General features: G+C 41.1%; 1 protein-coding gene across 2 annotated transcripts in view; it reads right to left on the bottom strand.

Annotated features, from left to right (window-relative positions):
- The window catches only part of LOC122811939 (zinc finger protein 692-like), a 427,256-nt gene that overhangs the window by 233,664 nt on the left and 171,092 nt on the right, over positions 1-22,500 (bottom strand). For both annotated transcript variants that reach the window (XM_044084123.1, XM_044084124.1), the window contains 2 exons: positions 16,029-16,060; positions 9,932-10,750 (listed from right to left, as the gene is read on the bottom strand). In XM_044084123.1, the coding sequence (XP_043940058.1) occupies positions 9,932-10,750; positions 16,029-16,060 (851 nt within the window). The remainder of the gene's footprint in view (positions 1-9,931; positions 10,751-16,028; positions 16,061-22,500) is intronic.

Here is a 22,500-nt window from a genome sequence, read left to right as displayed (position 1 = left end):
ATACAGTAACAGAGTGTGGGATGTCTGCAAGTTTTCCCTGGCTCCCTACCAATATAAATCCAAAAATGTTCAATGAATGAATATGAATGTACTTAAAGCAGTAAACACACTGCACATGCCACCAGGGACTTCTGATGAATTCTGGCTGGCTGTCTGCCTCATGAAGCTGATGTCATCGCCGACGCATCCGCACGTGATGACGTCAGCAACAACGTTAAACAAAAAATTTCAAAAAACCTGGGAAATTCAGGAATTAAAGGGGGACACTCGAGAATTCGTGGCATCCTATTATTTTGCCCTCAAAACTGTTAAATACCAAGGAATTCGGTACAGTTGAGTGCAACTGTCAGCTTGCTTCCTGCCTATTACGAAGTGCTGACAAGGTTAGCAAAGTCCAAGATTTGTTATGAGTAGAAAGTTCTATTATGGAATTCAGACCCCATACCTAATATGGAATTTTGAACAAGCAGTCAGGAGATATTAGTTAAATTAGCGTTACAATGGTTCATTTCTATTTAGTCAGTCGCAGTTATGTTGCTTTTAACAAAAAAAGTATAAACTACATTGATTTTTGCAGTTGGAGACCAATCTTGATCTTCTAGTCTCAAACATACCTGTCATTTTGTGCAATAAAGGCGATTATTCCCTGCTGAACTGTCTTGTGTTTAAGTTATTTGGTACATTAACAAGGGTTAATATACTGGGATCAATTACAAGTTGTGTCTGAACAGAGGATCGGGGCAGGGGTGTCCTCTTTCCCTTTTACTGTTAATATTTTAGAGCCACTGGCAAAGAAAACAAGGGACTCTAATTCAAGGATACAATTCTCATAATAAAGAGAAGCGGACTTCATTTGCAGATATTTTGTACTTGATACAACCAGAAAATGACATCAATGTTGTGGAACATCTTGAGGCAATTTCAAGTCTTTTCAAGATATAAAGTTAAAGATAAAACAAAACAAAGGCTGTAGCTGTAAACTATGCACCCACACGTGAATTGGTCCAGTAATACCCATATTTATGGGGGGCACGAAAAAATTAAGTATTTAGGAATACGGGTTAAAAAGGATCCTATTATGGCAGCTAAGGATGTGGGAAAAAAACTAAAATGACAGTACATAAAGTGAAAAACTGGAAGCTTTTGTTTATGGATATTTACAGCAAGATACAAGCAGTGAAAAATGTTTAGTCCCTTTAGTTTTACATACATGTCAGGTATATTTCCCAGACAAGTTGCTGACTATAAAGCGATGAAGGAATTTATCTGGGAGGAGAGGGCAAAGGTCAAGTGGGATATGTAGATCCTTCCAGCAGAACAAGGCAGTTTAGGATTACCTGTTTTGAAGGGATATGTTCGAGCTAAACAGTTAATGCTCATATAATACAACACAAATAGCAAACTATGACTGAAAGTGAAAAGGGGTGATGAAACTGGTGGAAAATTCAAGAAATAAGGAGAGAGTGGGATTTTGGATGCAGATCCTCAACAGCCATGCAGAATAGTATATTAATAAAGTAGCAGAAAGTACAGTTTTATACCTACCATAAATGTAGATGTTAGAGTGCTAATACAGCTGCAGTCATAACAGATGGGTTCTCCTGCCGTCAGGCGGGTCCTCGGTCGGCCGAATTCCAAAGTCTAGGTCCGGCGTTGGTTGTCGTCGCTTCTTCCCTGACGTCAGTGCGACAGGGGTATAAAAGAACCAGCCAACGCCATTTTCTTCAGTTTTTCTTGCCCCAGATGTCAGGTGCCCCCAGAAGGAAGGCAATACATAAAATTATGAAGTAATGCAATGCAATATAATCAAAAAACAGTAGTTGCAAGCAAATACAACATAAAAGAATACCCCTAGAGGGGAAGGAGGGAGGGAAACCTGGACTGCAGCTGTATTAGCACTCTAACATCTACATTTATGGTAGGTACAAAACTGTACTATGTTCATCGTGCATACAGCTGCAGTCATAACAGATGGGTAGAATCCCAAAGCTAAGAAAGGGGTGGTAGGCACTAGGTGGAACTAGGAGCCAAAATGCCCTGCATGACTGCAGTGGCAAAGCCTGCTCTAGATTTGGAGTATAATGGTAGGTTGTAGTGTTTGGAGAAGGTATGCACAGAACTCCAAGTTGCTGCTTCCAAGATATCCTTGGTAGGAACTCCTCTGAGGAAGGCTGCAGAGGTGGCTGTGGCCCTGGTGGAATGAGTTCTAATGCCTGTAGGAACAGTTTTGCCATGAAAGGAATAGCAAAAGCATATGCAGTGGGCTATCCATTTTGAGATTGTTTGCTTGGAAATTGGCTTTCCTGGAGCTCCTACCGCATAGGCCACAAAGAGCTGTTCTGATTTTCTGAAAGGCTTTGTTCTGTCCAATTAATAACGCAGTTGCCTGTGGATGTCCAAGGAATGTAGTAATCTCTCCCTTTGTTTTGAGGATTGGGATAAAAAGTAGGTAAATGTATGGCCTGATTTAAAGCTACCCTGGATACCACTTTAGGCATAAAGGACGGGTTGGTTCGTAATGAAACTCTGTCCTGATGGAAGATAAAAGGCTGGACAACCATGAGGGCCTGTAGTTCTGAAACTCTATGAGCTGAAGTGATAGCCAGAAGGAAAGCTGTTTTCCAGGACAAATATTGCAAATCTGATGAAGCAGCTGGCTCAAAAGGAGGCAAAGTCAAATGAAATTTAGATCCCAAGCAGGTATTGGTTGTTTCCTTGGAGGTCTTAAATTCTTAGCCCCTCTGAGGAACTGTCTTAAAAGAGGGTGAGAGAATAAAGGAGGATCAGTGTTGTATTCTGCAGAAATGGCTGAGGCATGGATTTTGATGGAGGAGAACGAAAGTCCACTGCTTAGTAGTTCAGCCAAATATTGTAGTATTTGAGGTAAATTCAGTTTTCCAGGGTTCTGGCCCTTTTTCTCATTCGACAAAAACGTTTCCATTTTGCGGAGTAAGCTTTTCTAGTTGATGGCCTTCTGGCCTCCAAAATGACATCCTGCACCTCCTTGGAGAGTAGGGCCTGCTGTGATGCTAAGGAATCTTCCATGCGGCTAGATTGAGTGTTTTTAGCTGACTGAAGAGTTTTGAAGCTGTGCTGAGTCAGAAGAGGCATTAGAGGCAGGGTCCATGGAGGGGAATGAGTCAGGCTCCTCAGGAGTGGGTACCAGTGTTGCCTTGGCCAGTCCGGAGCAATGAGGATCATCTTTGGTCTGTCTGCTCTGGTCTTCAATAGGACTTTGGGCAGCAGAGGAAGAGGCGGGAAGGCATAAACTGTCATTGATGTCCAGCTGAAAGAGAGCGTCCACTCTCCAGGCCTTTGGGTGGAAGGTCCTAGAGCAGAATTTTGTCAATTGATGATTTTTGTGGGAGGCAAAGAGATCTGTCTGGCCTTCCCCATTCTTGGATTATTTCTGTAAAAACTTTTGGATGCAACATCCATTCGTGTGGATCTGTCATATTCCTGCTTAGGTTGTCTGCCAGCGTGTTTTCCTTGCCTGGCAAGTACTGTGCTTGTAGTTCCATTTGTAAGTCCATGGCCATATTCCAAAGTGATATGGCCAGTCTGCATAGGGGATAGGAATGTGTTCCTCCCTGCTTGTTTATGTACCACATAACTGTGGTGTTGTCCGTTCTTATCAATAGTTGACCTGGTTGTAGAAGGTCCTTGAAAGCTATAATAGCATTTATTACTGCTAGCATTTCTTTTTGATTGATGTGAAGGTGCTTTTCTTTTTGGGACCATTTGCCCTGAATGCACCAGTCTGTCATGTGCGCCCCCCAGGCGTAGTCTGAGGCGTTTGTTGTGATGACTTTATTTGCTTGAGGCTTGCTGAATGGAAGACCTGGGTTTGCTTGACATGCTTGAGCCCACCACAGAAATTCCTTTTGCAGACATGGAAGTAGTGGTATTATTGTTTCCAAACTGTGGCTGTGTTGAGACCATATATTGTTTAGGTACCACTGTAGTTCTCATATGCAGCTTTGCACATGGGATTAGCAAGATGCAAGATGCCATGAACCCCAGAGCCTGCAGGATTTTCCTTGCAGTCAGCCTGGTGCAATTTGCCAGTGTTTTGAAATATTGAATTAGTTGCCCCTGCTACTCTGGCGTGAGGTAGGCCCATCTGGGTGTTTGTGTCCAAATTGGCACCCAGGAAAATTATATTTCGAGGGGGTATTAGCCTTGATTTCTCTTTGTTGACTGTATCCCAGAGAGTTTAACAACATTATTACATAAGCCAGATGTTTCAGAAGAATGCACCTGCTGTCCGCTTGGATCAGGCAGTCGTCCAAATAAGGGTTTATTTGTATCCCTTTAAGTCTGCAGTAGGCAATTACTGATGCCAGGCATTTTGTGAATACTCTGGGCGCAGTAGATAAGCCAAAGGGCAATGCAGAGAATTGATAATGGGTTGAACCTGCAAGAAATCTGAGGTATCTTCTGCAATTTTGTCTGATTGGAACATGCAGGTATGCCTCCTTGAGGTCCAATGTTACCAGCCAAAACTCCTTGCTCAGCATGGGAAGAAGTTGCTGTAGAGTGATCATCTTGAATTTTGGTACGAGTAGGAATCTTGCTCAGCATGGGAAGAAGTTGCTGTAGAGTGATCATCTTGAATTTTGGTACGAGTAGGAATGTGTTTAGGATGGAATGATCCAAAATGTCTCCAATCTTTTCCCTTCCTTGGCACCAGAAATAGCCTGGAATAAAAACCTTGACCTTGTTCGTGTGTAGGTACCTCTTGAATAGCTTTCATGTTTATAAGATCTGAAATTTGCTTTTGTGCCTCTGCCCTTTGATTGTGTGGCAGTTTTGGCATGCCTCTCATTTTTGGAAGGGTATGAAAGTGGAATTTGTAGCCTCTGTTTATAATGTCCAGGATCCATTTGTCCTTTGTGACATGCCAATTTTTTGAGAATAGTGCCAGCTTTCCTCCTAAGGGGGCTGCCATTTGAGACCTGGTTGGCCTGCAAAGGGGAAAGTCATTGGGTTTGCTTTCTGAAAGAAAGATTGTGAGTCGTCCTCACCACCTCTGTGTAGGAGCTTGCCATTGTCTGCCTCTGTACGATCCTTGTGGTTGTCCTCTGCCCCTCGGGTGCCTGTATCTGCCTCTTTGGGGTCTGTCCGTGGCAGGAAAGGACCAGTTTTTGGAAGGCCAATTTCTACTAAAATGTGGTGGTTGAACCTGCAGAAATTCTTTCACAGTTTGCATTGATTTAGCTTTTTCCTCCATTTTTCGTAATACTTCAAAAGGATGTACTATTTGGGGCAAATGCTGAAGGGGGGCGTCTAGTAATTTAGCTTTGACATGATCAGGCAAGGTTTGTTCCTTGAGCCAAGCATGCCTGCGTATGACTGAGCCTGTAACAGCAGCTCTACATGAGGCCTCTAGAGCATCAAAACCACATTGCAAGGTATGTTTACCCACTTGTTCTGCACTATGCATCAAATCCTGCAACTCCTTCAAGTCTGGTTGTTCAGGTTGTGACATTTTACTTTTCAATTGAGATAACAGAAACTGTTGGTATTTTAGCATATGAAACTGACAGTTTAAGGCCCTCATGGTTAAGGTAGCCGAGGTATATACCTTTTTTCCCCACCTTTCTAAGGATCTGGAATCTCTCTCGGAAGGCAATGGATTTTTGGCAATGGAAGCCTCAACTCCCTTGGGTCCCTGTGAGATGGTTTCTAGGTCAGCAGCATGGCTTTTGTAAAGAAATTGGTGTGAGTCAGGAACCCTGTAGTACCAGTCAGGCTCAACTGGAGCTGGAGGTAGAGAGTCCGGGTTAAGGCAGGCCTCCGAGTAATCATCTAGGATGTCCAAGACAGGAGGTATAGCCAGAGGCCTGTGCTGGGATAACAAGAAATTCCCTGAGCCTTTTCTTGGAATCTAAATAATCCTGGCCTTCCCAGTGGAAGTGTTCCCTTAAGGTATGCAAAGTTTTCCCAAATGAGAAATCCTCAGGGGGGGATACAGAAGGAATGGACTCCTCTGCATCAGAGTCTTCAAAAGGGGAGTAAGCCTGTTCCTGATCAGAGTGGTCTGAAATAATGGATCCCTGATCAGAGGGGGAATCTTCCTCCACTCTGGGCCTTTTGTCCGGAGGTGGCGGAGAACCTCTGATTAGAGTAATTAAATCCTCAGCCATTTTAAGCATCTGTCTCTTAGGCATGGGGCCTGGAGATGGGCCCTGTGTAACTGGCCTCTTAGGGTGCATGGTTGCTTTAGACTTGGTGAAAGCCTTGATGGAGAAAGAAGAGGAAGGTCTGAAGACACCTTGAGTGGAGGTGGACCTGTCCACATTCTGTGTTTCAACGCCAAGAGTGGCTTCGGTATCTGTAGTCGGGGTGTGGGCCGAGGAGCCTGCGACCTCGGGTACAGGAGACACCGCCAAAGATGTGTCGTCGGTAGTCAGGGGCTGCGTAGGCACCTCACTGAGAACCGGACCACGTGTAGTCGGCTTTGGCGTGGTGTCGGTAGAGGCCGCGGACCTCGAGTGTCGGTCTTTGTCTTTGCGTTTAGACAAAACCGGTGTAGAGTATCCAACGACATGGTATAGTTAAATGCTTTCCCAAAAAAATGCTGGGCAAACTCCGCCCGACGCTTAATAGTGCGTTTGTTGAATGTAGCACAATGACAGACAGAGACATCGTGGTCTGGGCCTAAACAAGGTATACAGAGGGAATGGAAATCCTTATGCCATATTTGCTTCCCACAAGAAATACAATTATTAACTTTGTCTGACATCGGTCAGAGGCAAGAAAAGTTTCCCCAACGGGGTACTTAGCTTTTAAGAAGACTTCGGTTTTCCAAATTTTTCGTAATCTCAGGAGCTGGCCGACCGGCACTTGCGAAATGCTTCTGCTTTGGGCACCGCACGGCAAGAAAGACTGAAGAAAATGGCGTCGGCTGGTTCTTTTATACCCCTGTCGCACTGACGTCAGGGAAGAAGCGACGACAACCGACGCCGGACCTAGACTTTGGAATTCGGCCGACCGAGGACCCGCCTGACAGCAGGAGAACCCATCTGTTATGACTGCAGCTGTATGCACGATGAACATTTCCAAGAAATAACCCTACACAAGAAAGGAGATTTTGCCAGTAGGGATGGCTACAGTAAGGGGGGGGGGACTATATTAGAACATCGAAGTTTCAAAACTTGGAATGTTCTAATATTGAACTCTATTCAGCGAAAGCTGAAATCGAACATACAGAACAGCAAATTTTTTTCCCTAGGGAAAAAGTTTGCTGTTCCAAAACACACACAACAAGCACACCAAACAGCAATCCACACACATACACCTAAAATCTTACACCTAACCCTACACTAAACTACACACACTACTAACAATCCACTTACCTTAACCCAAACACTAACCCCAAGGTCCATCACTATCACTCACCTCACCCGCGCCCTAACTAATTCACCTACCCCGCCCTAACTCTCACAGCCACACAAATCGCACACATACCTAACCCACGCCCTAACCCTAACTAACCTAACCCGCACTCAATCGCACACTTACCTGAACCCGACCCATAACTTTCCACCAGAAAACGGACAACCAAATTCTTTCCCTAGGAAGAAATTATTTTATTTTCTGTTGCTTCGATATTTTCAGCTTTCGCTGAATAGGGTTCGATAGAACATTTTAAGTTTTGAAATGTCGATGTTCTAATATAAACCCCAATTAGGGGTACAAAGAAGCAAGAGGGGGCAGAATTTATTGGAGAAAACTGGCAAAGGAACCAAGGTACTGAGAGCAAATAACTAGAAAGGGAAAGGTAACAGAATGGGAAGAGAGCAAGACATTTGGTTCACAGGCTGGAGACTGCCTTCAGAGATTGATAAAAGAGTACAGGCAAAGAGAAAGGAACAGGGGAATCCTAAGTAAAAGATCTGTTCTGGTAGAGATTTTAGTGGAGTTTAAAACAGAAGCTGCTGTTAAAGGGATAATTAGTAGAGCATATAAAATATTGCACTATAACAATAGGAATCAGAGGAGATTGGGGAGAGACTGGCTAAGCAATTCACAAGAAAACCGAAGGAATACTTAGGACTCCCAGCTATGCATTGGATGTGTTTGCATAGGTATTTTACACCCCAAGCAGACTACAAAGAATTCTCAGGTAGATGGCAAATATTGGAGGTGTGCTGGGGAAGAAAGACATTACAGAACATATATATGGAAGTGTATATATAGTGTTAGCAGACTTTAAAAATTCTTTACAGAGTGCTCTGCCAGAAATATTGGACAAGCAAATGGTTGTAACCAAAGAAATATTTTTTGTGCTGGGATAAAAGATCTGAATTGCCTAGACATAGTAAGGTCTTGCTATGTTTAATTCTGGTTGCTGGCAAAAAACAATTACTAGAAAATTGAAATAAACGTCTAAACCAACTGTGTTTGTATTACTGAATACTGTAACAGATAAAAGAACTAGAAGGGGAATCTTTAGAAAAGGGTAGGAGCAAAGTACATGGAAAATGGAAATTTTGGGAATACATGCAGAATAATGTTTTGGAAGAATGAGATTTAAGGAAGGCAGGAACGGAGTAATTTATGTAATGACAGAGTGATAATTATGCAGAAATTTCATGTATAATGTTTGTAACTAAGAACATATTATGGTTGGTTTTCTTTTATACAAATGTATGCCTGCCTAGGTCTTCATTGATAATTCAATAAAGGTGATAAAAATATACTAGGATCAGTTAATGATCGGAGGAAAAATGACATGGGAACAATACAAGGATGGGGCAAAGAGTATAGTACTAAAAGAGAACTGCACAATTAAGAGACAAGTTGAATGCTTTGAAACGGTACGTAAAATGACTGGCCACAATGCATTAATTGGTAGCTAGAAATCAAGAATGAACATCCAGGTAGAAAGGGAATCAAACTATATACAATGCTAACAGAAGGTGGCAAAAAGATAAATAAGTTCAGACTTACAATTGCATATGTGGACTGGGAAAGAATTATCCTAACTCCCATATATGTTACAAAGGTGAAGGAAATTTAGATTTAGTTGAAATGTCTAGTACTTTTGCAACCTTGCAAGATCTGCTAGACCCATTTGCAACCTTGCAAGATCTGCTAGACCCATTTGCTGCAGTTCTGGAATACATTTAATAAGGGATTTTAAACTTCTCTTTTGCCAATATCCCAAATTAAAACAATTCAAGGGAAAATAGAAAATTTGCGTAATGTTATTTGGCCTGGAAAACAGCTTGCTTCTGGATAATTAGTTAAAATGAAAGGAAGCACCTTGTTGCTGGTGTTATTTCTAGCTGTGAAAAAAGCAAATCGCCATAAAGTGGGATAAAAAGGAAACCGGCAAAATGTTGAGCAAATTATGAAAGATAAATTAAATGGAACTTTCAAATTTCAAGATCAGAAAAACATGTTGAAATGGATGCCTTGGACACTACAGGTAAAAGGTACATTTCAGTCACTAATTATAATATTCCATAAAGTGAGCATTTCACTCTCCATTTACTTAGTTTTTACTCTATCAAAGCTTTGAAATTATGTCAAATAGGTGAAAACTATTACAGTAAAATGCATTCCAAATGGATAAATATTTAGTTAACAGCTAAAATAAAATATTGCTTTGTAATGTTTGTGAACTGGTTGCATCAATAAGTGTTGAAACAAATATCTGAAAGCAAACACCGACTTATCTGAAAATCCCTCTGCCTAAAGATATTTTAGTCACTGTTTATAGGGGCATGCACATCTTTTCTGACAATCTTAACAGGCAATTTCCAAAGAACTGCAGAGTCACAAAAAAGAAATGTCAATTCGTTAATACAGTCCGATACAATTTCAAATAATGCTTGTTTGGAGTGGCCTATAAATAAAGATCAGAAAACTAAGATGTATAAAATGGTTCATTGAATTTAAGAGACAAACAGCAGCACACCTGTATCAGTTTTCTTGGCTTCTGATAGCTGTTCTTGCTCCACTTCAGCAGAACTTGTTTTTCTTTGTGTCAGTGTATTTACAGCCTCAGTGACTATTTCCACGCTATCTTCTCCATTTCCAGTTCCCAAAATGACAGTGGGCTGGCAAGACTCAGGAGGCTGTAAGTGCTGAGACTCTACGTCGACACTTTGACAGCTCTGATCACAGGGCTTCTTCCTGGGCTTTGCCAATGTCCTTTGCGAACATCGCCTAATTGCATGTAGCCTTTTGGGTCCCTCTGACTCGCAGGAAGTTTTGACAACTGGCTTTGTCTGTTGTACTGTAGCAGTACCTTTGGAAACTTCAGAGGAATACCCTTCAGTCAATACAAGACCACTCTCCATTCTTTCGGTAGTCACATCTGCAGTCACTAAACTGAGTGAAGGTGGTACTTTCCGCTTCCTCTTCCCTGCTCCACGGTGAGATTGCTGCATGGTAGTGTGACCTTCCCCATCTGTCTTACTTTCACCTTTTGATTTCTCATCCACAGGCATCTCTGGTGGGCACTTAAGGCAGTGTAGACTGGTGGCACCTTTTTTCACAGTTTTGCTCTCATTGCTAAGTTGTGTAAATACCATTGCAGTAGCCCAAGAACAGGTATGTCCAGCAAGGCACTCCCAGATGACAGTTTGCACTTTGTTCTCCCTTTCCTTCAGAACACACTTGAAGTCTGGGATGAAGCCACACTCTTGGCTATGATCATGGGACCACACCACAAGCATTCTCAGAGCTTCCAAGGAGACACAGAATGTGTTGCCATTTTCATCACTGCACTGCCCTGCAATTAATAAAACAGACTTGAATAAATAGCCTTTGTCAAGAAAATTAGCCAAAAATGAAAGAGCTTATAAACCCAATGATTAATCCAATTACTTATTCTCATTACTCCTACAGAAGTATGTTCAGTGACCAACTATCCATTAAAATCTATTCTAAAAAAGGAGAAAAGGGATGTCAAGTTGGGACAGGAAGCAGCAATTCTACTCCCAAGTCTCATACTGGCAGCTCATTTCTCTGTTACTCAACATCCTGCCAAGACTCCTATATTGCCAAATGGCAAATAATGCATACTGCAGAGATGCACATCACAGCCCTGAGAATAGAACTTCTGCTGTTGTCTGCAGCAGGAACTAACAGCCTTTCACAGTTTAAGTGTCCAGGTACTTCAATATCCAACTATCCAAATAAACAAATATCCAATTAATGTAAATGATTCAGTTATGGCAAACATTCTTCTAGCATTTTATAATACCATGCTTTAAACCAATTATTTTGTAACGTGTAGTGTTATATGGATCACTTGTCTAAATTTGGGGTACTACTCTTTAAGGCTAGCTGTTCTAACATGGATTTAGCTGATGTAGAATAACTATGTGGAAAGTCTGCCTCTAATGCATTGTATGCATAAATGTTATGTTTATTATCCTTTTGATGCATATTAACAATATCATCATGTAGTAATCAAAAAGCAAACAATTATTCATCCCGACAGGGGACCAAAATCAAGTTGACATTTTCGGAGTTTAGTAAATCAGCCAATTCCCTGGCCACAACGTTCCAAGTTTGTAACCTCGTCTTACAGGCTTTTTGACTTGTTCAGTAAATCTTTCCTAACTTTGTATTCTCCTAGTAACACTACTCGCTCTTAACTATATTTAGTTTAATTTATTTTTTTTGCAAATACATGTTTACACCTCACATACCACCTTGTTTAACTCTTCCCCTACATTCTTCTCTACTGCACTGAAAGAAAACAAGCTTTCCTTAAGAGCTCTTTCCAAATTGCTATAATCTAAAAGGACAGTTTGTGCTTCTTGTTAACAGTGATTCCATTTTCAGTTGTAAACTGTCCAAATCCTGAATTTGGTGCAAGTTCAGCAGCATCACCTGTAGGATATGCACTAGCAAGACCCACCAAAACAACCACAAAGCATTCTTTAGCTATGTCCACAACCTCAAAGGCAATACACAATTGTGTGCAGAGCTCATTGTAAATGGAGCCAACTGAGCCAGAATATAGCAAGCCTCCTGGCTGAGAAATTCATCTCCAACTTTACTGCTCTCTTCCCTTCAACCTCCCCTCAGAAAATATCAAATATAACTCCCCCTACGAACACTAGTGAACGGGTCCTTAATGCTCTAAGACCAAGAACACTGCATCAATGGACCCAGACAATATCCCAGGATGCCTTCTAAATAGCATGAAACATGACCTGTCAGGGCCTCTGGAATTACTATTTAACTGTAGCCTCCAAACAGGCTTTGTGCCTCATGAATGGAGAAAGGCAGCAGTCATCCCTCTGCACAAAGGTGTGCCATCTACAGACCCTGGAAACTACAGACCCATAAGTTTCACTAGTCTTATATGCAAAGCCTTAGAAATAATTATCATGGAGAGGATTAACAGAGATACAGTAAATCTCCAGACACTGGACCCAACCCAGCTTGGTTTTGTCAGACAGATCACATCTACTTAACCTGGTGGACTTCTTTGAGGAGGTCAAAGCAATGGATGAGGGCAAAATCATTCACATTGCCTACCTTGACCTGGCCATGGCATTTACCACAATACCCCACTCAGGCATTGTTGCCAAACTCAAGAGGTTGGGTACAAACCCATATGTCACCTGGACAGCCAGCTGGTTCACAGACAAGTCAGAATTAAGGAATCTACCTCTACAAAGAGGCCAGTCACAAGTGGAGTCCCTCAGAAGTCATGGCCAATGTCAGTAGTCTCTTGCCGACTAAATTTGCAGATTGCAAATTAGGAGCTGTCAATGAATCTCACACTGACACAAATGTTCTCCAGGAGGGACTGACACAGAAACAACTGGTGTCAGAGCCATGCACTAAAACTAAATGCCAAGAAATGCATAACAGTATCCTTTGGGAAGTCATCCATCCCTGGTAATTATCATATTGACAACACACCCCTTAGAGTTGACCCAGTAGTCAGGGACTTAGGACACATACAGATAGTAATCTAGCCTTTGATCATCACGTGTCTACAGTGGTGAGGAAATCATTCAATGTTGAGCAACTTATAAACAAAGGTATGCTATCCAAATCCAAGTCACTGTTCCATTGTATTCGGCAATCAGACCCATCATTGAGTACAATGCCCCCCTTTGATATGTACCTTACCAGGCATATCCAACAACTGGAACATCCACAGAGGTTCCTTACTAAAAGAAAACAGGGCATAAGTAATATCTCCTATGCAGACCGCTTGAAGGCCCTAACCCTGTATTGTCTCCTACAGGCTTTTGAGGGGAGATCTATGCCTGTGGCATATAGGGCAGTCAGATCCCACTCGGATGGACCTCCTGCATATCCACAAAACAAACCGTACCAGAATTACCTGTTCTAAAGACTTAAACCCTGCTTGTGATATAAATAGGACATGCTGGAGATATAGGTATGTATCCCAGAGACGACCCCATCTACGGAACAGGCTCCCCATCTATCTGGAGCAGAGTTCCTCCCTTACCAAATTCAAGTGCAACTTGGACAACTAGATGGAAAACTGGTAAGTCATCCCTGGTTTGGCATCTGTCTCTAATGCAAATGGGTAACCTATAAATGATTCATCTCCCAGGCCCATGCGTACACTTATCAAGGGTATCAGAACTTGTCAGAGATTTGAGATGCATGGCTAGGCTTAAAAAGGCCCTTGTGGTAGTTAGCCCAGTAAACACCTATGAACCTATGCAGTTCTGTGCTTCACGCTGTCATGTTCAGTGCAACATGAAACTGAGGGACAAATTTTTAGCAAATGATTCTGCAAAAGAACAAGTCTCCCTGAATCCCCAAATATGGGAGGTGGCAACTGCCCACATCTGTTATTCCAACGTTGAGGTTACACCACCTTAAAGTAGTAAAATCCACAGTCGAAAGCACAGTGAAAAAAGAAAATCAGTCAGCAATAGCGTACAAATCCTTTAATTTCCGCTTTAGTCACAAGACTTCCTCAGAATGCAAAAAAACTCACAAATGACACTCTTAAATACTAATGCTGATTACATTCAAATTAATCTAATTTTCTTAAAAAACAATCAATAAGATTCACATTAAATACTAACTTAATAAAACCCCAATATTGTTATCTTTATTAATGTGCAACTTCCTGTATTTTAAAAAACATTTGATGTTTATGGCATCATTTAGACCTGGAAACTTGTCAGAATTTAATCTGATCTGCCAAATTGTTTCACGTTGTTCCAGGTAATTCTTATAATCACCTCCTCTTAAGTCAGGACGTACAGTCTCTAAAACCGAAAATAAAAATTTTTTAAAAAGAGGAACAAACCACTGAATGTTTAAAAAGGGCATTATTCTCATCCCTAGTTTTAATGCTGTAAAGATGTTCCCTAATTCTAGTTTTAAGGCATCTGGTTGTCATGCCGACATAGAAAGCCGAACATCCTGAACATAAGGCAATGTAAACTACTCCCGTAGAATTACAGTCAGCATAACCATCAACCTTAATCGTCCTGTCAATAGTCTCAACTTTAATATAGGGACCCTCGGAAATGAATCTGCACATATTGCAAAAATGGCAGCAATGCATTCCAGTTTTCTTAGTGCATAAATTAGTGGGGGTGTGGTTTCGAAGTTCCAAAATTTTCTTTAAATTATTGTGCTTCCTAAAAACAAAAGATGGATGGTCGCCTAAAATTTTTTGAACATCTCTATTGCCACTTATAATTCTCCAATTATTGGCAACAATCTGTCTGATCTGTCCCCCATCAGAACTCATATCTAATGAGCACAAAATGTTCTTATTATCGTGACTTTGCTCTAACTTATTATCGGTCAAGATAATCAGAGGGGTAATCAAGCAATGCTCTAAATGTAATTGAACGTTTACTTAAAACCTCTTCCTTAATGATGTTCAGCTCATCGATACAGTAACCCCTTTTGCTAAACAAGGAAACAATGATCTCAAATTCATTAATCAAATCACAAAATTTTGAAGTCATCCGACTGGCTCTAATGAATTGACCTCGGGGAATTTTTTTGCATTCTGAGGAAGTCTTGTGACGAAAGCGGAAATTAAAGGATTTGTACGCTATTGCTGACTGATTTTCTTTTTTCACTGTGCTTTCGACTGTGGATTTTATTTTATTGGTTATTCGTTTTTTACTTGGTTGCCACCTTAAAGAAGGCACACATTCTTGTTTTATATATTTAGCTGGTCTTCCTCATCTCCAAAGTGAGAAATAAAGTAGAGTTACGATAAGGAGAGGTGAGAGGGTACACCCCATTACATCTCATTGAGGAGCACAGGAGGGATCTTGACTCTCTACAAAACTACACACTAAAAACGTGTCTCACTGTGTCAGTTATTGTCCCATTATGTCAATCATAATGATCCATTATGACATGCTGTCAAAAAGGTTCCATGCTTAAACCTCCTCAAAAAATAAATAAAATACTGGTTGACTTTTGAATTCTACCCCTGATTGTAGACCTATATACTCTGTTCCTTAGTAACTTCAATGCCATGCCTTCCTGTCCCCTTTCTCAGGATATAAGGCCTGCCTAATGTTCCCAATGCAAGTTCCTGTGACAAGTCTGCTTATTCTTACTGCAGGTTATGCAGTACTGCTTTCATACTCATTTTTGTTTGCATTTCACCTAAAAGTATAGCTTGACTTCATCATAAAATTATTAGTTACCAATCTTTTTTTCTAAACACTAACTATGTGGAACCATCTGCTTTTGATTTTCACTCAAATTCAAGCATAAGGTTATATCTACTGGTTTCTTACATAATTACATTTTGGCATGAGATCACCTGGTCCTTAGAGCCCAATCACTGTATTTAATTATTGCTACAACTAAGGGAGTTTACCCAGTTTTTGGACCATTTGCCCAGTGAGACACCATCAAAAAATTAAAAAAATTATACAATATGAACACTTAATGGTCAATGAGGTTCTCTTCCTAACCGCCATCACACTTGCCCAAATCTTTACCCTTCCAGTCTCACTCCCTCATCAATAATCCTGACATCATAAAGCAGAAAAAACAGCAAAACAGCAGCAACCTACCAGAACATAACGAACATACACTTGAGGAAAACCTGCAAGAGAAATAAAATGCTCATTAAATGGAAATACAAAATCGTGTTTCACTCTACGCAATCTACAATAATGTATTTTTAACAAGGCTTTAAATCTCACCTTCTTTCATCTACAAAAGGACCCCATCAACACTTAAAAATGGAAGGATCTCTATGGGATGCATCTTCTTTCGGCTTTTCCCAGTTAGGGGTTGCCACAGAGAATCACCTGTCCGCTCATGATTGGCAGTGGAGTTTTAAAGTGCCGAGTTGCCAGCCCAGCACCCAACCTTTCACAGAAGGCACACACACACACACACACACACACACACTCACGCCTAGGGCCAATTTAGAGTGTCCAATCCACCTACAGCATGTCTTTGGGATGTGGGAGGAAACCGGAGCACCCAGCAGAAACCCATGTGACCACAGGTAGGACATGTAGACTCCACACAGAAGGCACCCCAGCTGAGGATCGAACCAGAGAACCTCTTGCTGTGAGGCGGCAACGCTAGCTGCTGCACCACCAAGGCCGCCCTCTATGGGATGCATAAAACCTAAAAAAAATACCATTTTAACTCTAGCAGGAATTTCTCTACATTTGTCAAGTATAACGACTAACTGTACAGAAAGAAACAGCAAGAAAATTATTCATTTTAAACTTACGCTTTTACTCAGTTTGAACCTAAAATGTGCAGGCTTTTTATGATCAAAGATACAGTTAACCAGAACAGCTGGTGAAATACTTACATTAGCCCTCAATACCACTGGCTGTTAGGACTAGTGAAAGTACATATTCTGTATATTTTTGCAAACACTGGTTTTACCTAAAAAAAAAAATTAGGTCCAAAAATGTATTTTTATTTTATTTATTTTACATTTGTTGACCGGGCTAGTCTGGCTGGATATATGTCCATTTTCAGCAGAGGCCCAAGGAGAAAAAGCTACACTATATACTAGTACACACATAACAAGGTACATGAAAAAAGCACAGTAGGATACAATATTATAGGCATGTAAGAGCTAAATAGCTTAGTAATAGTATAGAAACAAATACAACAGAATATAATCAAAACAGTGAGGATTCCTAGTTCTATAATCATACTAATGTCGGAGAAAAAATAGTGACCCACCCAAGTCTATAGAAATATATACAGTATTTACAATAATGATGACACTTAGTGCTAGGGCACTATTTTTAAGAAACAGAGTAGTTCCATATGCAAGATATAGGTTAAATAGAAAGGATGTATGACTGGTTGTAGTAATATATCAAGTAGAAAGAGCAGAAGGTGTTAATGAAAATTAAAATGGAAGTGAATTTCAAGGAGAGCTACAGAGGGGGGTAGCACTAGTGATAGTGACAAGTAGAGGAGTAGAGTAAAGAGCTGTAAGGAGAGTAAGATGCTGAGGTCAGTCAGGATTAGAGCAAGGACAAAGCCAGTGAGACTGGAAATGGTTCCTTAGTTGTTTCTTGAAAAGTTGTGCTGATCCTAGAGTGGTCAGTTCTATGAGAAGTTTATTCCAGTGTGAGCCAACATTTGTGAACAAGGAGTCACCTGCTTTATTGTGAGATTTGAGAGTCACAACTAGTAGTTTGTTAGCTGATCTAAGTGAACTAAGATTCTTGTTAGGGCAATAAGGTTATTAAGTATGGGTGTATTGGTAGGGTAATGGAGTATTTTAAAGGTAACTAGTTGATGTAGGAGAATAAGATTTCGTAGCTCTAGCCAACAGAGCTTTTTGAGATTAACACAATGATGGGTTCGAAATGGGGAGCCTGAGGCAAACCTGGCAATGCTATGATAGGCTGTGGCAAGTTTTTGAAGGTTAGATTTTGACAGGTTTATAAGAGATGGAGAGGCATACAATAATGTAGAGATGAGATGCGTTTGGGCAAGGGACACCCTGGTGGTAGGAGTAAGAAAGGGCTCGAGTCTATAGAGGGCACCTGTCTTATTAACTGTTTTGATGGCTAGGTCAATGTGGTAATCAAAGTTAAGTTGATTATCAATTGTAAAGCCTAGAAGTTTAGTAGAAGAATCAGGTGATATGATAGTGCCATTGTTAGACACAACAGAAAAGGAAAGAGGGACAGATTTAGGGGTTGGGGAGAAGAGTAATTTGGTATTTTTGGGGTTGAGGAGGAAAGATATTTTGGAACCATTTTTCAGCTGCTGAAAAGATTTTTGGGGTTGAAGAATGAAGTACAGCTGGAGATGCAGCAGAACAGATGATAGTTGAATCATCTGCATACTGAATACAAGTGGATGTTGGGAGTGAAGTAGACCGGTTGTTTATAAAGATGGAGAGGAGAAGGGGACCCAAGATGGATCCTTGAGGGACACTGATAGTGAATGGGAGCTGAGAGGATAGATGGCTGTCCCAAAGGACAGCTTGTTTCCTATCTTTCAAATAAGAGTTGAACCAGTGAAGAGCTGAAGAGTCAAGCGAGAAAGATGTCAGAGTGTCAAGTAAAAGTTGGTTAACCATATCAAAGGCTTTAGAGAGGTCAAGAAATAAAGAAGAGGAAAATAGGTTGTTATTGCGATTTTTGTTGATGGTATCTGTGAAGAAGAGAAGTGCAGTGGAGGTGCTATGGAAAGGTCGGAAACCATGTTGGGAGTCAGCAAGTAGGGTATTTTGTAAAAGATGGTGTAAAAGTTGTTGGTGTATACAGCGTTCCATAATTTTAGAAAGAGGTGATAGTAAGGCTATAGGACGGAAATTAGAAAGTTCATTTGAGGTACCTCCTTTATGCAGGGGAATATGGGAGACTTTCTAGAGGGAAGGAATTGTAGATTCGGTTATGGTTCTGTTAATTAAGATAGAGACTGGGTATGCTACTTCTGCTGCTGCTAGTTGTAGATATTCAGCTGGTAGTTTGTCGGCTGAGGGAGTGCATGGTTTAAGTTTTGAGAGTAACTTGCGTATATGGGTTGTGGAGACTGTATTACATTTTAAAGTGGGGGTGTAATTTTTCGGAGAGGGTTTTTGAAGGGGGGGGGTCATGGTCTTTGCTAGAGTGGTGACCGTTTGAGAAAAAGTTGTTGAATGTATTGGCTACAGTATTGGGGGGGGGGGGATGAGCCAAGTTAGCTGGAGTAGGTGTTTTGGTATTCCCTGGGTGGAGCAGTTTATTGATTCCCGACCAGAATTTGTTGGGGTTATGGTAATAATTTTGTTGATATTGAAGGTAATAATTGTTTTTATCAAGATGGGTGAGTTTTTTTGTAGTATTTCTGAGGTGTTTGAAGTTTTGGTCAGTTGGGTTTTTAGTGGATCACCATTTTGCCCATAGTTTATTCCTTAATAGCATTGTTTTCTTGGTTTCTTTAGAAAGCCAAGGGGCAGCTTTGGATCCTGTTCTAATTAAGCGTGAGGGGGCATGACGTTCAAGAATTTGGAGGAATGTATTAAAATGGGTAACTGCTTCATTAAGTGGAAGGTGTTTTAGAGTGGACCAGTTACATACATGGAGTTCATTAAGGAAAGACGGAAGGTTGAAGTTTTTTTTGTTGCGTATAGTACGAAAGATAGTTTGCTTGAGATTGTTGTTTTTTTGTTTTGTGATGTAGGTAATAAGATGGTCGCTGATATTGTCTGGGAGTATTCCCGTATTATATGACGGGGGATTATTGTTGACCAATATCCAGTCCAGGATGGCTTGTTTATTGGTAGATTTGTGAACCCTAGTTGGGGAGTTTATGGTTTGTTGAAAACTAAAGAGGTTGAGGTGATGGGTGGGTTTTGGGGATATGCAGTAGTTCCAATCAACATTAAAGTCTCCTAAGATAGTTTCTTGGGGGAAGTGACATGACAGAAGCTAAGTATGTTTTCAAGTGTATTTAGGTTGTTACCAGGAGGGATATAGGAACATATGTATAAGGCTTTGGTTTTATTTACTTGGAATTTGCTACAGAGTATTTCAGCATTGGCAAGGGATGGAGGCTGGGAGTCGATTGAGGTCACTTGGAGTTCAGATTTATAAAGTAAGGCAACTCCCCCACCCTTTTTTCAGACCATCTTTATTAAAATGCTATAGCCAGGTGGAATAATTTCATTGTCTTTGGTACCTGGTTTAAGCCAGGTCTCAGTAAGACATATCAAATGAGTAGAAGTTAAAGCATGGAGTTGTGTAATTTTATTGTTGATGCTACACATATTTAGGTGTGCTATTGACAGGGAGTTAGAAGAGAAAGGAGGGTACACGTTGTTTGTGGCTTGGTTTGAGAGGGTGTGGAGGAGGGAATTGTGTGGGCCAGGGTTGGGGTGAATGTCTCCATGTGACAAGAAGAGTGATAGAGGGAGTGATAGTAATTTTGAGTGTTTGTAGGGTATTAGGTAGAACTTTCTAGTAGTGTGGTACTTGAGGAGTATCCTGTGGTAGTGAGGGGGAAGGTAGGGGTAAGATGCCAGGCGGTTAATATAGGTTTGTTTGACTAGAGGAAGGACAGAGCCTGTGTGTTTATCTAAGCTAGGGGATCTGCTAAGGGTGTAGTGTTCATAGGAATTAAGTGTATAGTATAAAATGTAGAATGTTAAGGAGTAGGAGTAAGAAAAGTGGTTTAATAGTCAGGGGCGTGTTTAGTCTGGAGAGCTTAGCAAGGTTTGAAATTAGTAGTGCTGGTGGTATGGAATAGGGTGTGCTAGTAAGAAGGGAGTTGAATTTGTAGGTGTGAATGAGGCTGGAGTTGTGATAGGTTGTGAGTACATTGGGGGTGTGGCTGAGGAAGTACAAGTTTAAGGTAACTGAGGGTGGGAATTGGGGGTAGGGTAGGGGAGCGGAGTGAGCCCGTAGGGTGAACGGAGCGGGAAGAGCTAGAGAGGGGACCAAGGCACAGAAAACAGTGAGACGTGAAAAAGGCACTATGTTCAGTGCAAGTAATGGTGTACTGTGAGATAAAGTAAAAGGAAAAAATATAGGAAGATTGGGAGAGACAGAATAGTCATTAGGTAGCTGAGTGAGGTAGTAGAGGTGGATATAATGCAGAAACTAGAAAAGGGTTAGGACTAGGATAGCAGGAAAGGCATGAACTCTAGTGGGAAAAAAGGAGTATAAGAGTATCTAGTGAATAGGGTGCCACGTAGTGACCAAGTCTGGAAGAACAAGAGATAGAGCAAGCAAAGAGTTCACAGCAGGGATGTGGTGATCAAGAAGTGAGTGTTATACTAAGGGCAAGGATTTAGAAAGAGGGCGAGAGAGGATCAACTTAACTGCTACTGGAGGGGGGGCTAGGTAGGCTGCTGGTTAGCTGGGGAGGGAAGACAAATATCCTGGAGTGTTTTAAATTAAAAGATACATTAGCAGGACATACTTTCACACAAATAGAGGGTGCAAAGTCTTAGTGACAAGGAAGAACAAATCCACTTCAGGACTCAGTTCCTTAATTTGGATTCCACTGGGCTTCTAGGAGTGGAAAGGCAGGCACTCAGGAACAAGGGAATGGACGTTCGCTTCCAGCCAGTGACACACAGCAGCCCAAGGGGAAAATAGGGAAAAACTTTTGGAACCACAGGAAAAAGTACGGGCAAAAAACATACAATATATACACATACATGGCTGCTCTACTTTCTACTGGATGGGTTTGAATTGACAGACTATATGCAGATCAAAACCTATTTAAAGCACAGTTCATTGACCTGAAAAGAATGATGACCATGGACCTGCTCCCCCTACAGGACAAATGTGAAGTCTATTATGGAGTTTTGACTAATTGTGGTAGGAGTCAGCACTGATCAACCAAAACCACATTTGGAAATTCCCAATATAATCATATATATTCTGATAGTACACTCCTGTGAACCCAACAATTGCTGGGGCCTTTTTAAGCCTAGTCACGCATCCCAAATCTAACAAGTTCTAGTACCCTTGTTAAGTGTAACCAGAGACTTGGGACATGAAACATTTACAAGTGGTCTAGGAGATTAACTATATCCATCAGACACAAGTGCCAAACTAGGGGTGAATTTCCAGTTCCCCATTCAGTTCAACACTGCCCACTTGTTAACCAGGTAGGCCCAATGGATATAGTCCCTTTTCAGGGGCAACCTGGGAGCAATGTCTGGTTAAGTGACTTGTTCAGGGTCACAAAGTAGGCAAATGAGAGCTGAAGGAATCAAACCCTGTACCACAGAAACCACAGCTCAGTCTTAACCCTCTGTGTCAACTGCCAAAACAAAATTATAAAGTACTGATTAGCTCCGATTATGTTTCATAAGTACTAGGCTAGCTGCACTTGCAGGGCATTTTAAGTTATAGCTACATTTTCTCAAATGTGAGAACAAAACCCGTACCCTGTATTTCTGAGGTAAACACCTTAACCACTACACTATTAAATAGTAATTACATGGTTAAGAAGTACACCGCAAATACAAGTGTTTTTTTTTTGGGGGGAGGGTTCATGAAGAACTGCTCAAGTTGGTGGGATGAAGTTCTGTCCGTCAGCCAGTTCACCTTT

The sequence above is a fragment of the Protopterus annectens genome, chromosome 9.part0 (genome assembly GCF_019279795.1).
Source record: "Protopterus annectens isolate FY-2018-M chromosome 9.part0, PAN1.0, whole genome shotgun sequence".
Lineage (NCBI taxonomy): Eukaryota > Metazoa > Chordata > Ceratodontiformes > Protopteridae > Protopterus > Protopterus annectens.
The sequence above is the reverse complement of the archived record's forward strand: the minus strand, read 5'-3'. Positions and strand labels throughout refer to the sequence as shown.